This window comes from Zophobas morio, unplaced genomic scaffold (genome assembly GCF_036711695.1).
Source record: "Zophobas morio isolate AGI-343-1 ecotype UQ-CSIRO unplaced genomic scaffold, CSIRO_AGI_Zmor_V1 ptg000016l, whole genome shotgun sequence".
Taxonomy (NCBI): Eukaryota; Metazoa; Arthropoda; class Insecta; order Coleoptera; family Tenebrionidae; genus Zophobas; species Zophobas morio.
The window spans coordinates 7,464,817-7,487,462 of record NW_026972121.1 but is presented as its reverse complement, the minus strand read 5'-3'; the positions used below and the strand labels follow the sequence as shown (position 1 = coordinate 7,487,462).

The window sequence follows — 22,646 nt, the reverse complement described above, 5'->3', positions numbered from 1 at the left end:
TTAAATTACACTCTCCAAAATTTGTCACGAACAATGAAATGACGCAATCTCCAAATTTTACAATAGTAAAATTGTAGTTTCGCCCCGTTTACGGTTTATGCATCCGTGTCGAGTTTTCACCTTAGACGTCAAGATTTTTGGAAAAAAAATCAACATTTTCCAATTTATAATGTTATGTATTTAAATTTTAAAAAGTAGAATAGTCCTGATCCTGTGATTTATACCTAAATACGCTATTGGGATTTTTCGGCTTGTCGATTTCTCGATTTTTCAACTTTAAATGTCTCAATTTTTCAATATTTCAATTTTGGGCTTTTCCGATTCCTCCATTCCTTAAATTTTCTATTTCTCGATTTTTTTATTTTTCGATTTCTCAATCTTACGATGTTTCAATGATACGATTTCTCAACTTTTGTCCTCTTCAATTTTACGGTTTTTATATATTTCGATTTTTCAATTTTTAAAATTTTCACGTTTCTAAATTTTCAGTTTGCCGATTTCTAAAGTATTTTTTTTATTTGCCCATTTCTGGATTTCCTAAAGTTTCGATTTTTCACATCTTCAATTCCTCAATTTTTCGATTTTTTAAGATTACGATTTTTCAATTTTGCTTTTTTAGATTTTCGATTTCTCAATTTTCCAATTTTTTAATTTCTCAATTTTTTGAATATTTCTTTCAGTTATGAAATTTTTCAATATTTCAATTTTTCGACTTTTCGATTTTTGAATTGATGGATTTTTTTGATTTCTCGCTTTTTTCCTTTTTGGATTTTCAATTTATTGTAAACTTTAGATTTTTCAATTCTGCGACTGTTTAATGCTTCGATTTCTCAATTTTTAAACTTTTCGATGTTTTAATATTGCATTTTTTAAAATTCTAGGTTTTTCGATATCTCGAGTTTTCAATTCTTCTATATTTCAATTTTTCGATTTTTTTTAATTTTAATTTTCGATTATCCAGTTTTTCTTTTTTAAAATTTTTGGATTATTCAATTTTTTAATTTCTCAATTTATCGAATTCAGATGTTTCGTGGTTTTGACAATTTCTCAATTTTTCAATTTTTAACTTTCTTTTTCGGCTTCCGACTCCTCAATTTCTCGATCCTCCGATTTTTCGATTTCTCGAAGTCCCAGTTTTTGAATTTTTCGATGTTTCGATTTTTGGATTTCTCGGTTTTTCGATTTTTTTCTTTTGAGCTTTTCAATTTCTGGATTTTCCAATTTTTCAATGCCCCGATTTTTCAATTTTTTTTCAAATTGAATTGGATTTCTCGATTCTTCAATTTTGCGATATTTTAATTATTCATTGTTTTAAATTTTAGTTCTTTCGATTTCTCGATTTTTTGACTTTTCAGTTCTTCAGTATTTAAATTTTTCAATTTTTCAAATTTTTGCGTTAAATTTTCAGTTTTCTGATTTCTCAATTAATCTATTTTTGATGTTCCCACTTCTCAGAGTTTCGATTTTTCAGTTCTTCAATTCTTCGATTTTTCGACTTCGCTTTATTGGTTTGTCGATTTCTCAATTTTTGGATATTTCTTTCAGTTTTGATATTTTTCAATACTTCGATTCTTTCATTTTTCGACTTCTAGATTTTTTATTTTTGGATTTTCAGTTTTTTGTTTTTTATTTCAATTTATCAATTTTTCAACTTTTTCATATTTTAATTTTTAAATTTCCGAATGTTTAAATTTTTTGAGATCTCAATTCATTGATGTTTTGATTATTCAATCTCTCGCTTTATCAATTTTTCCATATTTAAGTTTTCGATTTTTCGATTTTGGCCTATTTCGCTTTCTCAATTTTTTGATTTTTCGACTTCTCGATTTTTCGACTCCTCGATTTTTTTGTCTTTTGATTTTTGGATTTCTCGATGTCTCAATTTTTGAATTTTGCAATGTTTCAATTTTTCGATTTGTTGGTTTTTCGATTTTTTGCTTTTCGGTTTCTCGATTTTTCGATGTATCGATTTTTGATTTATCCGATTTTTCAATTTTCCAATTTTTTAAATTCTCGACTTCTCGATTCGTTGATTTTTCAGTTTTTCGATTATTAAATTTTAGATTTTTTTTTTTTTATTTTTTAATGTTTGGATTTCTCCATTTTTCAGGTTTAGGATATTTTAACTTTTCAATGTTTTAAATTTTAGATTTTTCGATTTTTCAGTTCTTCAATATTTTTTTATTTTTCAAATTTTCACGTTTCTGAATTTTTAGTTTTCGGATTTCGCAATTAATCTATTTTTTTATATTCCCATTTCTCCACTTCCTAACGTTTCGATTTTTCAGTTCTTCAGTTCTTCAATTTTTCGATTATTCAGGTTTTTGATTTTTCGATTTTTCGATTTTTTAAGTTTGCGATTTTTAGACTCTGCTTTTTTGACTTTTCTGTTTCTCAATTTTTTAATTTCCTAATTTTTTGATATTTCGTTCAATTTTGTGATTTTTCAGTTTTTCGATTTCTCAATTTTAACTTTTCAATTTTTGAAATTATTATTTTTTTTTTTCGATTTTTTGAGTTTTCAGTTCTTCTATATTTCAATTTTTCAATTTTCGAAATTTTTAAATTATCGATTGTCCAATTTTTTTTTATTTTTCGATTTTCCAATTTTTCGATATTTCGATTTTTGAATTAACCGATTGTTCAATTTCTCGATTTTTAAATTTTAGATTTTCCAATTTTTATTTTTTTGATTTTTTTTGTTTCGATTTCTCGATTTTACAATTTTCCCATATTTGAATTTTTCAGTGTTTTAAATTTTCGATTTCGAGTATTTACTGTGTTACAATAGTCATCACTCATCAAGAACGATTATTGCTGTGCGTTAAAATGCCTACATACTGATAAACACGTACATACAAGACACATTTAAGGCTGTTTTAAGTCTGTTAGATATAATTTTTGCAATTTTAAATTTATTTCTTGATGTCTAAATCGTATATATTTAAATGGTGATGATTTGATGAATATTTTGTGAAACAATCTTAGGATAAAATGCATTTTAGTTTCAAAGATAATATGTATTTAATGACTTGACTACTGTTAATAAAAAAAAATACGTAAGAAGATGTTCATATTGAATTAATTTGGGGTTCATAGTTTGATGATTAAATGTTTGATAAATTAGATGACTTGTTACTTATTAATTAAAGTAGCGGCCGTTTAATTTCGTACCTTTAAAGTGGACGAAGGGACGCATATTTGTTAACCATGCAGTTCATGGATAATAGGTATATCGCGATAATATTAAATTTTTGTTACCTTAACCTTGAAACAGGAATGCACTACATATACATATATTACATATTACATATATGTAAAGTCTTCAACACGTACGTTTCCTTATTTTGTGACTGCTCCCCGTACAACGTACTGATTAATGCGTCCGTTTACTACCTTATCGACATCACGTGCTTACGGACTATTTTTACCCCCTTTCGTAAGGTACCGCCACTTCATAGTGAAGCCATGGCCGACTCCATTAATCTCTAAAGAGATTGGTGGTGAAGCGAGTGAGATGTAAATTATATATTCATTCTTTTCAACATGGGAAAGTGATTGTCCGTATAGGTTGTCCAACTATAATATACTTAAACAATGGTAATACTAAAAATAAAAGTACTGTATTCCCAAATTTTCGGGAAAATGAATTAGGTTGTTTTGAATATTGATTTATAGTCAATAAAATAACGAAACAGTTTACTCACGTATGTCGCGTGTATTAGCAGAGGCGACTGAAAATCATTTCTGTATAAGCATTCTTAATTTAAGACAACACTCTGTAACACTTGTTGATCCTGTATACGTGAGAGTGAAACAGAGATACTGCAAACAATCACAAGTACACAATCATCATATTTTGTACATTTTAGATAGAATTTCGGTTTTGCAGATTCAAAATTTTGATTTTTGTTTTTTGAAAATCTGGACGTTTCGGGTAAAAAGTCAATTCGAAGTCATAAACTACATGTGTAGGACTAGGTTATTTTATACAATTTAAAACTCATTTACTATCTACAACTTTGAAGTGACGTCATCACATTAGTGGTGGGGATGATTATATAAATTTTGGTTAGCGTTTTCTCATCTACATGATATTCCTAATATGAATATGAATAAAAAATTTGACAACAATCGGCCCAGTACTTCGGACATTTTCCGCATTTCTGTCTAATAAAAATTCGGGACGTCAGACAGACGGACAGACACACAGACGAAAATGGGAAACTTATTTCTTCGTACTCCAGCGGCCATGAAAGGTCGAGAAAACGTAAAAGTACAGAGTCGGCCGACGGACTCGATTACAATACTTTCTTTGCTTACGCTCAGGAAGTAAAAATGAGAAGCTATTACAAAGAAAATATTTAAAAACTGCTGAAGGTCACATTAAATGCAATAATATTTGAAAATCATCTTAGTGACGACTAAGTTATTATTATTATTTATTATTATTACTAAGGTTTGCGTCTGAGCACCATCAATTTTAGCACTTGACAACCTGTGTTCCAAACGTGATTTAAGCACCCTAGTCTCCTATTGGTGAATCATTACAAACAGCAGTATATTTTCTATAGATCTGTAGAAATTTATTCCTTACTGAACAGAAATAAATTTTGCTACAACCGCAGTGGTTGTTTTTGTCGATCAACAACAAAAATACAGCTTATTTAAAAAGTTGTGGCTACGGAAAAGCATAAGAAGATGATGCGAGTAGCAGGTACGCCTTCTGATTCAATGACTCTTGAAAACTAAGACGCCATTTCAACGATCATTGAGACCATGGTACAATAATATAAGGTATGCTATTGCGCATTTCGTTGTGACGTCAAGCGGTATCACCGTCCACCGCCAAATTTAAACTTTGTGATGTATGGTATATTCATGTAATATCACTATTTATTGTTTGCAATAAATACTATTCACTTAATTTTTAATTCTTTACTACCCACTAATCATATACCTTGATTTACTAATACACAAATAACATACCATGAGTAAATTCTGAATCAAACAGTCAGAAACCGGCAACGTGCAAGGAAATTATTACAAAGTGCAACTTTACTATTGTGCCTAATATAGATGACTCAAATTGTGAACAAACAGAACTGACTTTATTTAGAAACGTAAACGAGTTGTAATATCCTGGCGTTAAGGTTAATAGTGAACAATAAAAATGGTGCACTGTGCAGTGTTTGGCTGCTCGAACAGCCAAAGGAAAAAGGAGGATGCGAATGTACATTTTTTTAGGTTCCCGAAGGATCAAAACCTTCGTCAAGAATGGGTATCGTTCTGTAATAGAAAAGATACAGTAAATGCCAAAACTGGTAGCAACAATACACATACCTTGATGACAACATCTCTAGCAGTGTTACTTTCAGCGCGTGTATGCTCTGTGCATTTTGCTCCAGAATGTTTGATGAAGTCAATGCAACACAAACTGTTGGAATACAGTCCTAAGAACAGGAGAAAATTGAAGTCAGATGCCCTTCCAACAGAACGCAGGCCGACAAGTATGAGCACTACACCTAGTAAAAAAGGTTCTACTCAGGTAGGCACTATTTTGGAAACACCATCCCCAAAAAAGTCCAAGCAGAAATAGTACGCTTATTAAACACTGTAGAAAAAACATATTTGGAGATGGTGTCAGGCCTCTGTTAGAGTGTGATGAAAATTGGGAAGAAAAATATAAAAAAGTAGGACAACTGCTTCAGTTGCAAGAAAAAAATAAAGCAACTGAAGCTGAAAACGCTTTATTAAAACAACAGCTTAAACAAAAAAAATGATGATGCTAAAGTGAGCGAGGCTGTATCTAAGATTTTTACAAAAAGTCAAATCAAAGCCCTCATTACTGGGAAAAGAGTTCAGTGGACTACTAATGATAATTTCTGCTGCCATTTCATTGCGTAGTGTTGTCCTAAAGCATACAGGTATTTAAGACAACAATGCCACTGGCCCCTACCAGGATTGAGTACTCTAAGAAAATGGGCATCATCTTTCATAATTAATGGTATTCTACACTCTGTGTTATATTTAATGAAAGAGAAGGCGAAAACTTTATCAGAAATGGAACGTTTAACTGTACTGTCAATCGATGAGATGTTCATTAAAGATGAAATCTGTCTTGATAGATCACTGGAACAAGTGTTTGGGCCTCATAAGACGGTACAGGTCATGATGTGTCAGGGTCTATTTTCCTCTTGGAAGCAGCCCGTGTATTATAACTTTGATGCACCTGTAAACAAAGACGTTGTAAAACAATTATTTGAATGTAAATATATTGTTGTGGCAATTCTTATTGACATGGGACCGAGCAATATGGCTTTTTGGAAAGCAAAGGGAATAGATAAGGATCATGTTTCTTTTGTCGACCCCTCTGATCCTGAGAAACTCATTTTTTTGTTTGCAGATGTACGGCATCTTTTAAAATTAATTCGCAATCATTTTTTGGACAAAGGATTTAAACTTTTTGATGAAATGATCACGAAGAATTGCGTAGAGTCTCTGTTAAAAATATCTCAGTCACCAGAATTAAAAATCGCTAAATAGATTATCTTTTTACGGGCGTAATTTCAAATTTGAAAAAAAGATCGACATTTCAATTGATAGATTATGTCTAAATCGCTGGGGACGACACAGTATTTTTTAAACTAAGTGATTGTTTAGTGTTTAATTAGTCGTTTATTCTTCGAAGGAAATTGCATTTTTAGACGAGGAGAGAGTATTTTTCGCTTCAACTTTTATATCAGTGCAAAGACAACATTGAGCTCTATGGAGAAGACCAGGTCATTTTTGTTTAAAATTTATATTTATCAAAATATTTGGTTTTTAAAAAAATACTGACTAATGAAATTAAAGTGAAACTAGGCAACCCTATTTAGAAAGTTTTCCCTTTTAATAAATGACTGAGTTTTACACAGCAGGGAGCCTTGCCGACCGACCCTTTCAGGTAATCAGTCTAGGTACTTTAGGTCATAAAAGTCATAAATACTCTTAGCTGACAACCATTGTTAAAACTCTTTTACAAGTCGACTTCTTTGATTGCTGACATAATTTGATTTAAAAGTATGCAAATTTTTATAATTTTATGTATTCTACTAAAATATTTTCTTTGAAAAAATTATTCAAATATTTTTTATTAATATGTCATTTTATGTAGGTATTAATCAATACACAAAACTGGCAAAATTTAGATTCTCATCACTTCACTAACCACTTATTTAGCTGAACAATCATATTTATTTAAATTTAATTTTTTGATACTCTTTTCCGCACCACCTATGAGGTGGAATATTATATATAGGCACGTTTTTTACGTGTTATCTCCAGTAAACCTATTCCGATATTACTATTTATTCATGTGTGTGTTTATACTAGAAGGGCAAAAGATTTATATGAACTACACATGACGCGAATGCAAATAAAAAATTTTAATTGCACAATTTTTTCTTTACAATTTGTCTAATGAAGTAAGGCATATAAATAAAATTTTTCTAGGGCTCTATCATATTACATATTTTCCCAAAATTTATCATCTCGTTGAATTACGCATTATTTAAATTGGACATTTTATATATTTCTAGGATAGCGTTTTTGTTTATTAAGCCGTCTGGCGATGCCGCTAAAAACTGACAAACCGCATTGTCTTACTGTCAGTTTGGTGTTACTGCAAAATGCTTCAGTTGCCCTTGCTTCATTTTCTATGCAAAGATTTTGGGAGAGTACATGTTGAACTAGATTTGCAGGGATGTAAAATGTTTTTCACAATACAGTACGATTATATAAGTAATGTTGTCAACATGATTAGGCAACCAGTAATATCCATTCGGGGCAAAAGAGTATTAAGCAACATAGGAAAATGATGGAATATTTGTTTTTACATCAAACATTAGAGTTATTTAATGTTTGTTTGGCAACTAATTAACACATAATCACAAAAAACATTGAGTGAATCAAATATTTATTTACTCTTATAGCTAATACACAAAAAAGGACACTCTTTTTGTCGTCACAAACGTCGAAAATTTTATATTAAAGTTTTGACACGGAAAACTATTGAACAAACTTTATGAATCTCAACAGACTGAGAAATCTGTTAAGACTGTCATAATCATGTGATATAATTTTGAAATTAATTACTAAAACGATTTAATAGATTTATATAATTACCTAATTATTGATTTATAAACAATATCAATTTTGAATACCTATGTCTAATCCTGTTATCAAATTCATTTCGTTGCTTATTTCGATGATGAATACGAATTGCGAAATAAATTTTTAGGACAAGGTAATTTAGTTGAATATGGTGATTATTTAATGGATCCTGATTTAAGATATGATCATCTAATTCGCAAAATATATTTTTTAAACTAATATCTTTTAAAACAGTTAGGATCAACTGTTTCAATGAAACACTTTTTCTTATATCATAAAAGTGAATGACACGTTCGGCTGGTTTACAAAGCTTGACGACATCTTTTGAAGCTTTGCAAAGACCACCGCGATTTTTCCTATTTAGTAATGAAGAAAATGAATTTCGATCGACTAAAACATTTGCACAAATTTCGCATTTTACAAGGGATGTTACTTTTTTTGCGACAAACCCTGCTATATACTCTGTTATGTCATCTACATATGTTGTTAAACTGATTTGTTCTTCACATAGCGCAGTCATTTCGTCATCGACATTTAAATTTTGCTGCAAGTCTTCTATCAACAAATCATCTATTTTTGACTTTGCCTTAATACTGGTACTGGGGATTGAAAGTATGCTAGTCGCATCTTGAGCCAAACAGTTGGCTGCAGAAGAAGTTGAGATTTCAGCATGCATCACAAGTCTTTTATAAGCTCCTTCAAATTGTGCAGCTGTTGGATTATTGTTGAATCCACCTCTGGCTCTTATGGCAGAAAAAAACATTTCAATGTGGTCTTGACTTAACTTATAACTTAAAATGTAGGTCATATAGTTATTTCTTTTGACCACGTCTTCATAGAGATTTTTAAGGCTTGTTAAAATCACTCTTTTTAAAATGCTTGCTGCATAAAACGGAATATTTGGACGGGTGGAATTTTTCTCGCTTCATTGCTATTATCCACTTTTGTTTCAAGTTTACATCCGCAGGAAAGCTAACAAATTCCAGATAATATTAATTAAATCTTAAATTAAACCATGATACAAGTAAATTTATTTATATCATGAATTAAACAATATCAGTTATTCTCGGTCGTATAAGTAGCGATTATGATGAGTATATTTTATACTTAGAAATACGAAAAGTAAAATTTGAACAGCAGTCATTTTATATGTAGTAATGGCAAAACTGCCCTATTTCAACACTTCCCTTGGCTTTACGAAGGAAGTAAAAATAATCTAATTAATTATAATAATTAGTAATTACTAACCTGTGAAATGAAAACGTGGGATCTTGTCCATATCTTTGTTGGGAGTTAAATGCCGCACAAGACTTCACCATTGTGGTTACAGTGGGTAAAATGTCATATACATATAACAATTTAACTAAAACTTTAATATTTTATAGAAAACAGTCCAAAATAAACAAAGTACACGAGTTTTTGGCTATAATGGGCTTCGCGCCAATTTACACCAATGATGTTTTTGCCCCGAATGGGTATTGTGTGTTGCCTAATCATGTTGACAACAATTTAGAGCGGGCACAAACAGTCCAATAATAATACGTCCATTCGGGTTAGGTGTTAGGTTAAATGTTTTGAACACACGGTTAAACGTTGAATCATACATCGTATCCTCTCTATGGTGCTAAATGGTTGAAAATTGCAACAAAAAGGACTAGCAAAGGTGAAATTTTGCAAAAGGCACTTCTCGATTTCCCCAAAGCAATTCTACATCACCCCCTGTTCACGTTCCTCACCTTCAAAAGTTGTAGAGTGACAATCAAAACGAAAAGGGCCATCACGTGGGTTGCGCAGTAGAGCAAGTTACGTTGGTCGAGTCTATTCATAGCTCTCGGGGGATGGAAACATAGGGCAGTAGCGCCGTTAATTTGTCTTACTTTTGTACTGTCTTCGTATGTCTGGTGTCAGTGTTTTATGTCTCCAATTTTTTTAAGTTATTATTATTTATTTTGTCACTTTGTATTTATTAGGAAGAAGAATAGGGTCCTCAGAGCATTTATTACTTTAATTACATTTTATGATAAATCAGTTACGCCACTGGTAAGAGATAGGCGCGCATCTGAAGCTCCGCCCATGTCACCTTTCGTTCTGCTTGGCACTTCTACAACTGTTTTCTTGTGTTCCCGACATTACTCCTCGCGTGTTGGTGACTATAAAAAGTTAGGTTCTATTGGAAACAGTTTTTCCCGTTTAAGAGTGTATGAATTGGGAAATTTGACATTTTTTTTGTAGCAAAAGGAAACATTTGAAGGCGAGGAACGTGATTTGGGGGTGGTGTAGAAGAATTGTAACCAAACAGTTTGTGCGAAATCGATAAGTGCGTTTTGTAAAATTTCACCCTAATTAGCGCTGGAAGAATATAAAAAAACAGACAGGTATGTTTATAATTTTAATACTTTTCTTGAATGGGGTTTATGGGTCAAATTAATAAACAATGTAACATTATCAGTTCTTGTATAGCCAAAATTTGCAAAAATTGGTTTCAACACTTTAGATAATATTAAGTTTGCAACCATTACTTTGTGGTTTTTATCTTCACAAGGCAAAAAAGCTGAACTGGCAATTGGCTGATTTACTGGTATGTGTTCCAAAATATCAAATGTAATTTTTATAATTTTATTTATAAAATTTGTGAATGATCTTGTGGGATATTTTAATTTTCCTCTGTCTTGCAGATATATCAAGTCAAGCAACGGGGTAAATTTTGCGGTGGTTAGTAATGAATCTAAACAATTTTTGCACTCTAACTTTTCTACAAATATATCCAGATAAAAACGCAACTGATGCAGAGTTGATATCTGTGAAAATGGTATTAACAAATGTTAATTTATGAAGGTCACTAATTTCTTCAATTATACTGTCAGGTATATGTATATTTGTTTCTGTCGTAGATCTTTCAGAAGACTGAATTTGACAAATTTTACTCAAGTGATTACAGTCAGAATATACATTTGCTGATTCGGAAGTTGTTATTAAACCTGACTTAATTATTCGTTTAATAGCATAGTGTGCAACCCTGGCATCAGTAGCGTCCTGAGAACCACCGCATAATCGGACATTGCTAAACATCGATTCAACTGCATCTGAGCTAAATGCTCGCGTTAAGACATAGAAAAAGCCACTCTCTTTAAGTAAATACTTGATACATTCTGCAGTGCTTTTGGCAGTGAATTTTACTGCTTCTGCAGTCTCTTTAGTCAATCCCGTCATTTTATTTGCCTTTGAAGATAGTTGAATGGAATCTATATAAGCAGGTAAAGTTTTTAACATCCAGAGAAGGCGTTCATCATTAATATCTGTATATGGAGCACTATTTTCATTTACTTGCCGGATGTGCTGAGTTTTGTCATTGACATCGTGAATTTTAAAAAATGTGTGCATCATTTCCATAAACTTTAGTAAAGTCTCTTCAACATCAACAAAACCTGGATTGTTATATTTTCCCAAATACTCTATTGCTGCTCTTACTTCTATGGAAAATACTTGCACAGCACGACGGAAGTTCATCTTTTTTAAATTGGTTGGGCAAATATGCTTCCTGGTCAAAAACTTTACCGGTTTAACAATTAATTTGTGTTGCATATCATATATTTTCTTTAAAAGTCGTGCAGAAATAATACCGTTACCAGAATGCATGTCATGGTCCAAAAATATGTTCCTCAAATTTTTAATAATATGACAGTAATCAAAGCTCATAAATAATGATATTGTTGGTTCTACTGGATGTTGAATATGAGTCATTAAATTATTACTTGATGACAGAGATTTGAAAAATTTATTTTACTGATTTACTCAGGACCTACAAAACCGAATGGTTTGAAATCTTGCAAATGTTTTAAGGTTATAAAGGGCATAATAAATGTATAGTCAAAATATATTTGCTTATTCCCTCCACAAACTTGATGACGTCAGCTCAAAAGTTTGCCGAATAAATCATATCTAAAATATACAAAATATGATGAGTCTGTACTTGTGATCTATCACTCCATTCATATTTTTTAGATTTGCATATACAGGGTGACTCAAAAAAATTAATGAATGCGTAAATTTATTTTATTGATTTACTCAGGAACTACAAAACCGAATTCTTTGAAATCCACTGCAAAAAAAGAACATAATAGGCATGCAGTCGTCACGTTTCCGACAGCGAGGGAAGTACTGTCTAAACTCTTTAGACCAATTTTTTAATATTTGGTCTAATAGAAATGTGGCTTTTGGGTCGTTATTCTTGGCATCAGCTTCAATTTTTTCGAATATACGGGCTTGATTCGTTTGATTGTCAATTTTTAATTGCAGTTTTTGTAGCTGTTGATTTTTCAGTTTGTTCTGTTTGTCCAAACGGTTTACTTTCATTTTCAGTTTTTTGATTTCAAGTTTAAGTTTTGATATATCATCAAGACGAAGATCAGTATTGGAACTTAATGTTTGGGATTCATTATATAAGGACTCAGGTTCAGAAATAATTGTTGAGTGACTTAAATCAGGATTCTACAATTTAAAAAAATTGGTCTAAAGAGTTTAGACAGTACTTCCCTCGCTGTCGGAAACTTGACGACTGCATGCCTATTGTGTTTTTTTTCTCATTACATTTTTGTAGTGGGAATTTAAAAAAAAATTGCGATGACGTCATCAACATTTTTGCAAGGACACGTATATCAGTTGGGATAGATGTAGTGTAATACTAAGAATAAAATTATTATATTCTCAAATTTTCGGGAAAATGAATTGGGTCGTTTTGAATATTGATTTGTAGTAATCAATAAAATAACGAAACAATTTACTCACGTATACGTATCAGAGGCAACTGAAAATCGTGTATGTATAAACATTCTTAATTTAAGATGACAGGCGTAACAGCATACGTGAGAGTCAAACAGAGAAACTGTAAACAAAACGACCATCGATTTTATTGCTTCGACCTCCGCTTATTATGTAAAACATTGGGTTTTATTTTAATTCTTGACGGTGAAATTCACAATTGGTTGATTATAAACATGTCTATTTCACATTCGCGGAACCAAGTGAGCGCATAAAACAAATGCAGGTCTGTAATGTTAAAGTCGATGTAAATAAGCGTGCTACCCTTATGTTTCAACCGAGTTTTTCCTTTAACAAATTTTGTGTCTACTAAATTGGGTTGGTTGGGGTGTAATACTAATAATAAGTGTTGCCTTTAATTTAATCAATAAAATAAATTGACTTCATTAATTTTTGTGAACCACCTCTTAAGAAAATCTAAAAAATATGAATGGAATGATAAATCACAAGTACAAACTCATCATATTTTTTGCATTTTAGATAGGATTTATTCAGCAAAATTTAAGGGTGACGTCATCAATTTTTTTAGGAGGGATGAACAAATACATTTTGAACAAAAGTTTACCATGCTTATAATAACTTTAAAATATTCCCAAGATTTCAAAGCATTCGGTTTTGTAATTCCTGGTTAAATCGATACAATAAATTCACGCCTTCATTAATTTTTTTGAGTCACCCTGCATATGCAAATCCAAAAATATGAATGGAATGATAAATCACAAGTACAGACTCATCATATTTTGTACATTTTAGATACGATTTATTCGGCAAACTTTTGAGCTGACGTCATCAAGTTTTTGGAGCGGATAAGCAAATATATTTTGACTAAACATTTATTATGCTCTTTATGACCTTAAAACATCTGCAAGATTTCAGAGCATTCGGTTTTGTAGTTCCTGATTAAATCAATAAAATATATTTACGCATTCATTAATTTTTTTGAGTCACCCTGTATATGCAAATCCAAAAAATATGAATGGAGTGATAGATCACAAGTACAGACTCATCATATTTTGTACATTTTAAATATGATTTATTCGACAAATTTTTGAGGTGACGTCATCAAGTTTTTGGAGGGGATAACCAAATATATTTTGACTAAAGATTTATGATGCTCTTTATAGCCTTAAAACATCTGCAACATTTCAAAGCATTCGGGTGAGCAGATTCAAAATTAAATTTCAAAATGTTGTTTAATAATTTTGATTTTTTTTCCAAAAATCTAAACGTTTCGGGTGAAAAGTCGATTCAGAGTTGTAAACTACATGTGTAGGACTATGTTATTTTATACAATTGAAAACCCATTTACTATGTACAATTTTGAAGTGACGTCATCGCATTAGTGGTGGGGATGATTAGACAAATTTTGGTTAGCGTTTTACCATCTACATGATATTCTTAATATAAGTACAAAATTTCACAACAATCGGTCGAGTACTTTCGGAGATTATCTGTCTAATAAAAATCCGGGACGGCAGACGGACAGACGGACGGACAGACAGACGGAAATGGAAGACCTATTTCTTCGTCTTCTAGGGGTCATGAAAGATCGAGAAAACGTAAAAGTAGAGAGTCGGCCGACGGACTCGATTACAATACTTCCTTTGCTTACGCTCGGGAAGTAACAAACACTAATTAAACTATGAAATAATAACGAAATACTAAACGAGTTGAAACGATAAAATGGGAACGAAACACCACAAAACAAATAAAAAAGGAACGAAAACTGCAAATCAAAAAGAAAAACAACGAACAATAACAAATGGACTTCACAAATAACTACTTTCAGCGCGCTTAAAGATTCTCAAGAGAATTTCAATTTGAATGTCAGATTAGACACTAAAAAACAGTGAGTACCATCCAACCAACATAATTTAATAATAAAAATTCCTAAAATGCGCCCATCCGCTAGCGCCCTCACTAAAATCGGAGGATACAGTGCAACTACAGTTATGAACAGGCCGTATTAACTAATGCAGCATGTCGTGGGTATTAGTAACAACCATTGAAGGTTAGAGGGCTTTTGTCGCATTTTGGGGCGCCCTCTGACCGCCAATATTAACTTACTGGTACGCATTAGGATACGGGGTTGCCGGTCTTTTAAATACATAGTCACTGGTTCTTTTAAAATAATCGAGATAAAAAAGTAGAATTGGTAAACTACGCCATTCGATGTACACAAACTCGACTTAGAAGCCGCGCTCTAAAAATCTAAATACCTAAGGTAAAAACTGGCATCAAATTCATAAACCACAAGTACTGAAGTATATTGCTTTATAACATTTAAATAGCATTTATCAAGTAAAATTCTGAAGTTACGTCATGTGACATGAAAGTAGCCACGAGATGGACTGTCTTGCAATACGACCTGTAATTTTAATTTTCTATGTAAATTTAAATTGAATTTTTGGTGTGTAAATGACACTGAACTTTGCGCTTCCTACAATGCATCATCATTTGTATACCGACATTGTTCTAATTATGTAAACAAAACTATTATATTTGTGTCTTCTTTCAGTTACCATCATGTCTGCCGATGAATCTCAAGCCGATGACGTCTCCCACTTTTTTGAAGAACAGTTACACCGTTTAAGTTTCGAACAATCCACCGTCGAGAAGTCTATTCTCGAACTTTTCTCAAAAATCGTGAATTCAGACAACCCTCCAACAACAAGTAACATTACTCCGTGCATAAATATCCCTCGGCGACTAAATTATTTCGTCCCCGACCGCAACATCAGAATTTATGGACAATTGTGGCGATGGACACATATCCGCAAACACCACATACAAGCAGAGCTTGCAAACTTTACACCTGACAGAAGCTGTTATTCGGCCATTCATAGAGAAATTTGTCTCAATCCATTACATTACTTGAGAAAAAGTCGACCAACTGCAGGCCTCGCGTGGCATCTACCTGTTCATCCGTGGGCGACCATCGTCTATTACGAAAAGTGTCGTAAGTTACAAACTTTTGAGTGTTTTCCACCTAAGATTGTTGTAAAGTGTAATACCGTGGCTGAAGAAGTAGTCGAGTGTTTTAATTTGGAGGAAATTCGAAACGAGTCACGAGAGGACGAAGTGACTAATACGAGAAGACAAATAGGGAACGGAATTTCTCTTCATTATGAGGATGGATCTGTTTTTATACAACTGTTGTCCGACTCGGTCGTTTATATCCAATCGCTTTATTGTAATAGGGTTAAACATCATATGGAACATACTCTCCATCCGTTACAGCCACTTGATATAACAAGTATGCAACTGATGGATGATGATGTATTCCATACGTTATTAAATGACGCGGCTAAACAAGGAACTGAAGCGGTCTATGAACTTGCAAAGATGTTTACCATAAGAGTAGTTTTTGTGGACCACTGGAGAACGGAAACACCAGTTACAAATTACAATTGTTGGATAGAGATACGATTATGCAGACAAATGAAATGGATACATAACTCTTTACAACAAATGGGAGCTCCATACAATCTCCAGTACTAAGAATGTAGCTACAATTTTCTAATAAAACTTTTATTTATGTGTAATTTATGTCCACCGCAACCTCAACAACAATGTTATTACATTTAACATTTTTCTTAAAAAAACGAATTTCTCTTTTTGGAATTACATTTTTTTGTGTGGTGGCTGGCACTATTATTCAAGAAAAAAATTTGCCGAAAGTTATTCCAACAGAACTTCGCTCACTTCTGAAGTACAGTCCAAAAATTATAAAATTTGATTTTGCGGAATTTTATTTTTTCGTGGTAATCACTATGGAGTAAGAACAATATAGATGGTATTAGTCACGATGCAACAGAAAAAAGAAGGTTTCACCTTAAAACTAGTTGTTTTGAAAAATAAAAAGATTTGATTTTGGGAATATTATTTTTTTATGACAACCATTATAAGTTAAAATAAAGATATGTAGTAATGTTCAAGTAAGAGTAATGAAACGTGTTATGCGATTGTTTCAAGTGAGTTTTCAACATTTACGTATTCAACATTTTTGCAAGGACACGTACATTAGTGTGGATAGATGTAGTGTAATACTAAAAATAAAAGTACTGTATTCCCAAATTTTCGGGAAAATGAATTAGGTTGTCTTGAATATTGATTTATAGTCAATAAAATAACGAAACAGTTTACTCACGTATGCCGCGTGTATTAGCAGAGGCGACTGAAAATCATTTCTGTATAAGCATTCTTAATTTAAGTCAACACGCTGTAACACTTGTTGATCCTGTATACGTCAGAGTGAAACAGAGATACTGCAAGCAATCACCATATTTTGTACATTTTAGATAGGATTTATTCGGCAAACTTTTGAGCTGATGTCATTCGTTTTTTAGAGGGGATAAGTAAATATATTTTGATTAAAAATTTATCATGCTTATTATAACTGTAAATCATCTGCAAGATTTCAAAGCATTCGGTTTGGAGATTCAAAATTTTGATTTTTGTTTTTTGAAAATCTGGACGTTTCAGGTAAAAACTCAATTCGAAGTCATACACTACATGTGTAGGACTAGGTTATTTTATACAATTTAAAACTCATTTACTATCTACAATTTTGAAGTGACGTCATCACATTAGTGGTGGGGATGATTATATAAATTTTGGTTAGCGTTTTACCATCTGCATGATATTCCTAATATAAATACAAAATTTGACAACAATCGGTACCAGTACTTCGGACATTTTCTGTATTTCTATCTAATAAAAATTCGGGACGTCAGACAGACGGACAGACACACAGACTAAAATGGGAGACTTATGTTTTCGTACTCTAGGGGTCATGAAAGGTCGAGAAAACGTAAAAGTACAGAGTCGGCCGACGGACTCGATTACAATACTTTCTTTGCTTACGCTCAGGAAGTAAAAATGAAAAGCTATTACAAAGAAAATATTTAAAAACTGCTGAAGGTCACATTAAATGCAATAATATTTGATAATCATCTTAGTGACGACTAAGTTATTATTATTATTTATTATTATTACTAAGGTTTGCGTCTGAGCACCATCAATTTTAGCACTTGACAACCTGTGTTCCAAACGTGATTTAAGCACCCTAGTCTCCTATTGGTGAATCATTACAAACAACAGTATATTTTCTATAGATCTGTAGAAATTTATTCCTTACTGAACGGAAATAAATTTTGCTACAACCGCAGTTGTGGCTACGGAAAAGCATAAGAAGATGATGCGAGTAGCAGGTACGCCTTCTGATTCAATGACTCTTGAAAATTTGAAGACGCCATTTCAACGATCATTGAGACCATGGTACAATAATATAAGGTATGCTATTGCGCATTTCGTTGTGACGTCAAGCGGTATCACCGTCCACCGCCAAATTTAAATTTTGTGATGTATGGTATATTCATGTAATATCACTATTTACTTGTTTGCAATAAATACTATTCACTTAGTTTTTAATTCTTTGTTACCCACTAATCATATACCTTGATTTACTAATACACAAATAACATACCATGAGTAAATTCTGAATCAAACAGTCAGAAACCGGCAACGTGCAAGGAAATTATTACAAAGTGCAACTTTACTATTGTGCCTAATATAGATGACTCAAATTGTGAACAAACAGAACTGACTTTATTTAGAAACGTCAACGAGTTGTAATATCCTGGCGTTAAGGTGAATAGTGAACAATAAAAATGGTGCACTGTGCAATGTTTGGCTGTTCGAACAGCCAAAGGAAAAAGGAGGATGCGAATGTACATTTTTTCAGGTTCCCGAAGGATCAAAACCTTTGTCAAGAATGGGTATCGTTCTGTAATAGACAAGATACAGTAAATGCCAAAACTGATAGCAACAATACACATACCTTGATGACAACATCTCTAGCAGTGTTACTTTCAATGTATGCTCTGTGCATTTTGCTCCAGAATGTTTGATGAAGTCAATGCAACACAAACTGTTGGAATACAGTCCTAAGAACAGGAGAAGATTGAAGTCAGATGCCCTTCCAACAGACCGTAGGCCGACAAGTATGAGCACTACACCTAGTAAAAAAGGTTCTACTCAGGTAGGCACTATTTTGGAAACACCATCCCCAAAAAAGTTAGAGTCTAAGCAGAAATAGTACACTTATTAAACACTGTAGAAAAAACATATTTGGGGATGATGTCAGGCCTGTGTTAAAGTGTGATGAAAATTGGGAAGAAAAATATAAAAAAGTAGAAGGGCAGCTGCTTCAGTTGCAAGAAAAAAATAAAGCAACTGAAGCTGAAAACGCTTTATTAAAACAACAGCTTAAACAAAAAAATGATGATGCTAAAGTGAGCGAGGCTGTATCTAAGATTTTTACAATTTTTTACTGGGAAAAGAGTTAATTGGACAACTAATGATATTTCTGCTGCCATTTCATTGCGTAGTGTTAGTCCTAAAGCATACAGCTATTTAAGACAACAATGCCACTGGCCCCTACCAGGATTGAGTACTCTAAGAAAATAGGCATCATCTTTCATAATTAATACTGGCCTTCTACACTCTGTCTTATATTTAATGAAAGAGAAGGCGAAAACTTTATCAGAAATGGAACGTTTAACTGTACTGTCAATCGATGAGATGTTCATTAAAGATGAAATCTGTCTTGATAGATCACTGGAACAAGTGTTTGGGCCTCATAAGACGGCACAGGTCATGATGTGTCAGGGTCTATTTTCCTCTTGGAAGCAGCCCGTGTATTATAACTTTGATGCACCTGTAAACAAAGACGAATTGTTAGATGTTGTAAAACAATTATTTGAATGTAAATATATTGTTGTGGCAATTGTTAATGACATGGGACCGAGCAATATGGCTCTTTGGAAAGCAAAGGGAATAGATAAGGATCATGTTTCTTTTGTCGACCCCTCTGATTCTGAGAAACTCATTTTTTTGTTTGCAGATCTACCGCACCTTTTAAAATTAATTCGCAATCATTTTTTGGGCAAAGGATTTAAACTTTTTGATGAAATGATCACGAAGAATTGCGTAGAGTCTCTGTTAAAAATATCTCAGTCATCAGAATTAAAAATCGCTCATAAAATCAACTCATACCACTTAGATGTAAAAGGCAGCCAAAGGCAAAAAGTCAAACCAGCTGCCCAGTTATTGTCCAACACGGTGTCCAAAGCAGTAGAATGGTGTGGTGACAACAAATTAATCCCTGACAAAAACTACAAAAACACGGCGAGCTTTATAAAACTTGTAAATGATTGGTTCGACTATTTAACACAAATATGAAATTTTCTCCATGGTGCAATGATTTCGGTATTGATTTCCAAGAACAAGTGACAACCATTAACAAAATGACTTCCACCATGGAAAATCTCAGAGTTATAGGTAAAACCAATATACTGCCCTTTCAAAACGCTGTTATAATTAGCAACAAGTCATTATTAGCATTATATCAATATCTGCATAATGCATATAAAATAAATTACATTTTAACACGACGTTTGGACCAAGACATACTCGAAAATTTTTTCTCCTACATTCGAGGAATGGGAGGAGCAAATGACAATCCCAATCCAATCGATTTCAAACATAGACTAAAGCGATATATTCTATGGAAGCATTCGTCCGTTGCCATTGCAATCAACACAAATTGCGAAAAAGACTATGCTGCCTTACTTACCCGAGCAGATGACGATGACGAAGAGATGTGTTTAACAGAATCACTGTTCTCATCGATTATAATTACGCAGTGTATTTATAATGCACCATCAAATGAAAACGAGGAAGGTGATATAGCCAAGCTAGAAATTTTAGATGACTCCAGTGAAGTAAGAGTTCAATTAACAGACAGTCATCTAACTTTAGCGGCACATAAATATGTGGCAGGGTCTGAAGCTCATTGCTTCCAACTAAAATATCCAGGTCTTGGTACCCCTACAGAAAACTTGACTGATACAAGTAAAGACGACTGTGACTGGATTCAATTTCTTTCAAACGGGAAACTATTGATGCCTTGTTCAGATTTGTTAAATACAGCGAAATTTCTGGAAACATTATTAATTTTTCATGGTTTTGATAACTAGTTTAAACAAGGAACCAAATATAACTATAACAACATAATAAGTTTTCTTGAAGTATTAAAATGTTTCATTTTCCTTTACACTTATTGTTAGTGAAATTTGTTTTTTCATAAAATAGTAAGTATTTGAAAATTACTTTTTTAATAATTAATTAATTAATTAAAATATCGAAAAGTTGAAAAATTGCGAAATCGTATCAGTGAAACATCGGACAATTGAGAAATCGAAAAATAAAAAAATGGAGAAATCGAAAATTTGAAGAATGGAAAAATTGAAAATGTCAAAAAATAAAATACTGAAAAATTGAAGCATCAAAAGTTGAAAAATCGAAAAACCGAAAAGCCGAAAAATCTCAATGTATCTATAAACCACAAGTTCAGGATAATGCTACTAAAAAATTGATAACGTCATCTCAAAATTTTGCTGAATAAATTCTACTAAAAATGTGCAAAATATGATGAGTTTTTACTTGTAATTTATCATTGCATTCATATTTTTTAGATTTGCTTATATACCTAGGTGGCTCAAAAAAATTAATGAATGAGTCAATTTATTCTATTGATTAAATCAGTCTCGACTCACTCCATTTTCCCAGAAATTTTTGGAATACTGTTATTTTTAGTCTAATCTACATTGATTCACGTGTCCTTGCAAAATGTTGGTGATTTCATCACAAAATTGTGTACCTAAAGTAAAAATTTAACTCGAAAATGCTGGATATGTTTCATTGTATTTTAGGTGCGAGGGAAGTTCTGTCGAAACAACTTTCCACCAATTTTTTTGCTGTTATATTTGAACATAAACAGTTTACTTTATATATTTTTAAAACATTAAAATGAAAATAAAAAGTTGTGTTAGACTGAACCTTGTGGGTTTCTCAATCTATGAGTCAGTCAATTTATTTTATTCATTAAATCAAGAATTTCAAAACTGAATACTTTGAAATCTTGCAAACGTTATTGTAACCATGGTCACTTTTAAATCAAAATGTATCTGTGTAAACCCAAAAAATTGATGACGTCATCTAAAAATTTTAGATTTGCTTGTACAGGGTGACTCAAAAAAATTAATAAATCAGTCAATTTATTTTGTTCTTGTACCATTTTGCTATTATCTAAGTATACTTTTTGGGCAAAAAAACTGAGTATGCTTACTTAATTAATGGGTCCTCACTTCTGTGTTGAAGAGACAAAATCAATCTAATGTTAGTTTCTTTTAATACATATGCATGCATTTATTGCCACCGTTACGTAGTTCACTGCCGGTGCTGATACGATATGACGTGCTAATGGTCGAATTCTTTAGAAGCATAAACATAAACAAAACAGTTAAAGTTAAACAAGTACTTAGAATTAAGAATACGTTGTTTCCCACTGATTATCTGCTTTAAATATATTTTATATTGTCCGTATTTCTTCAGACAGTGCCCCCTTGGAATTTACACCCTCGAGGCGCAGGGATTGAGGGGGTGGTAATTACTCTTCTCGAGCTAGGGAAGTTCTGTCGAAATAATCTTCGACCAATTTTTTTTTCGTCTAAATTTAGAAGTACTAAATTAGCAAATCCGGCGAAAGATATAAATCTTGACGGTTTGGTCTTGTTCAAGGTACTTCAAATTCCAATAGAAAATGTCTG

At 32.3% G+C, this 22,646-nt stretch overlaps 1 protein-coding gene and 1 long non-coding RNA gene across 3 annotated transcripts in view; one reads left to right on the top strand and one right to left on the bottom strand.

The window, feature by feature from the left end:
* The window catches only part of LOC135129704 (mothers against decapentaplegic homolog 3-like), a 164,353-nt gene extending 147,836 nt beyond the window's left edge, over positions 1 to 16,517 (top strand). Inside the window, exons 1-3 of one of the 2 annotated variants that reach the window (XM_064056950.1) lie at positions 10,181 to 10,313; positions 10,387 to 10,529; positions 15,491 to 16,517. In XM_064056950.1, coding sequence (XP_063913020.1) covers positions 15,499 to 16,473 — 975 coding nt within the window. In that variant the 5' untranslated portion in view covers positions 10,181 to 10,313; positions 10,387 to 10,529; positions 15,491 to 15,498 and the 3' untranslated portion in view covers positions 16,474 to 16,517. Of the gene's footprint in view, positions 1 to 10,180; positions 10,314 to 10,386; positions 10,530 to 15,490 lie in introns of those variants that run through there. The other variant, XM_064056951.1, reaches the window with a different exon arrangement.
* Positions 16,518 to 19,406: 2,889 nt separating this feature from the next.
* On the bottom strand, positions 19,407 to 20,967 carry LOC135129679 (uncharacterized). Its single transcript, XR_010280623.1, has 3 exons — positions 20,792 to 20,967; positions 20,612 to 20,732; positions 19,407 to 19,693 (listed from the first exon to the last, which is right to left on the bottom strand). It is a non-coding gene; the product is annotated as an uncharacterized LOC135129679 (long non-coding RNA).
* Between the last annotated feature and the right edge of the window lie 1,679 nt (positions 20,968 to 22,646).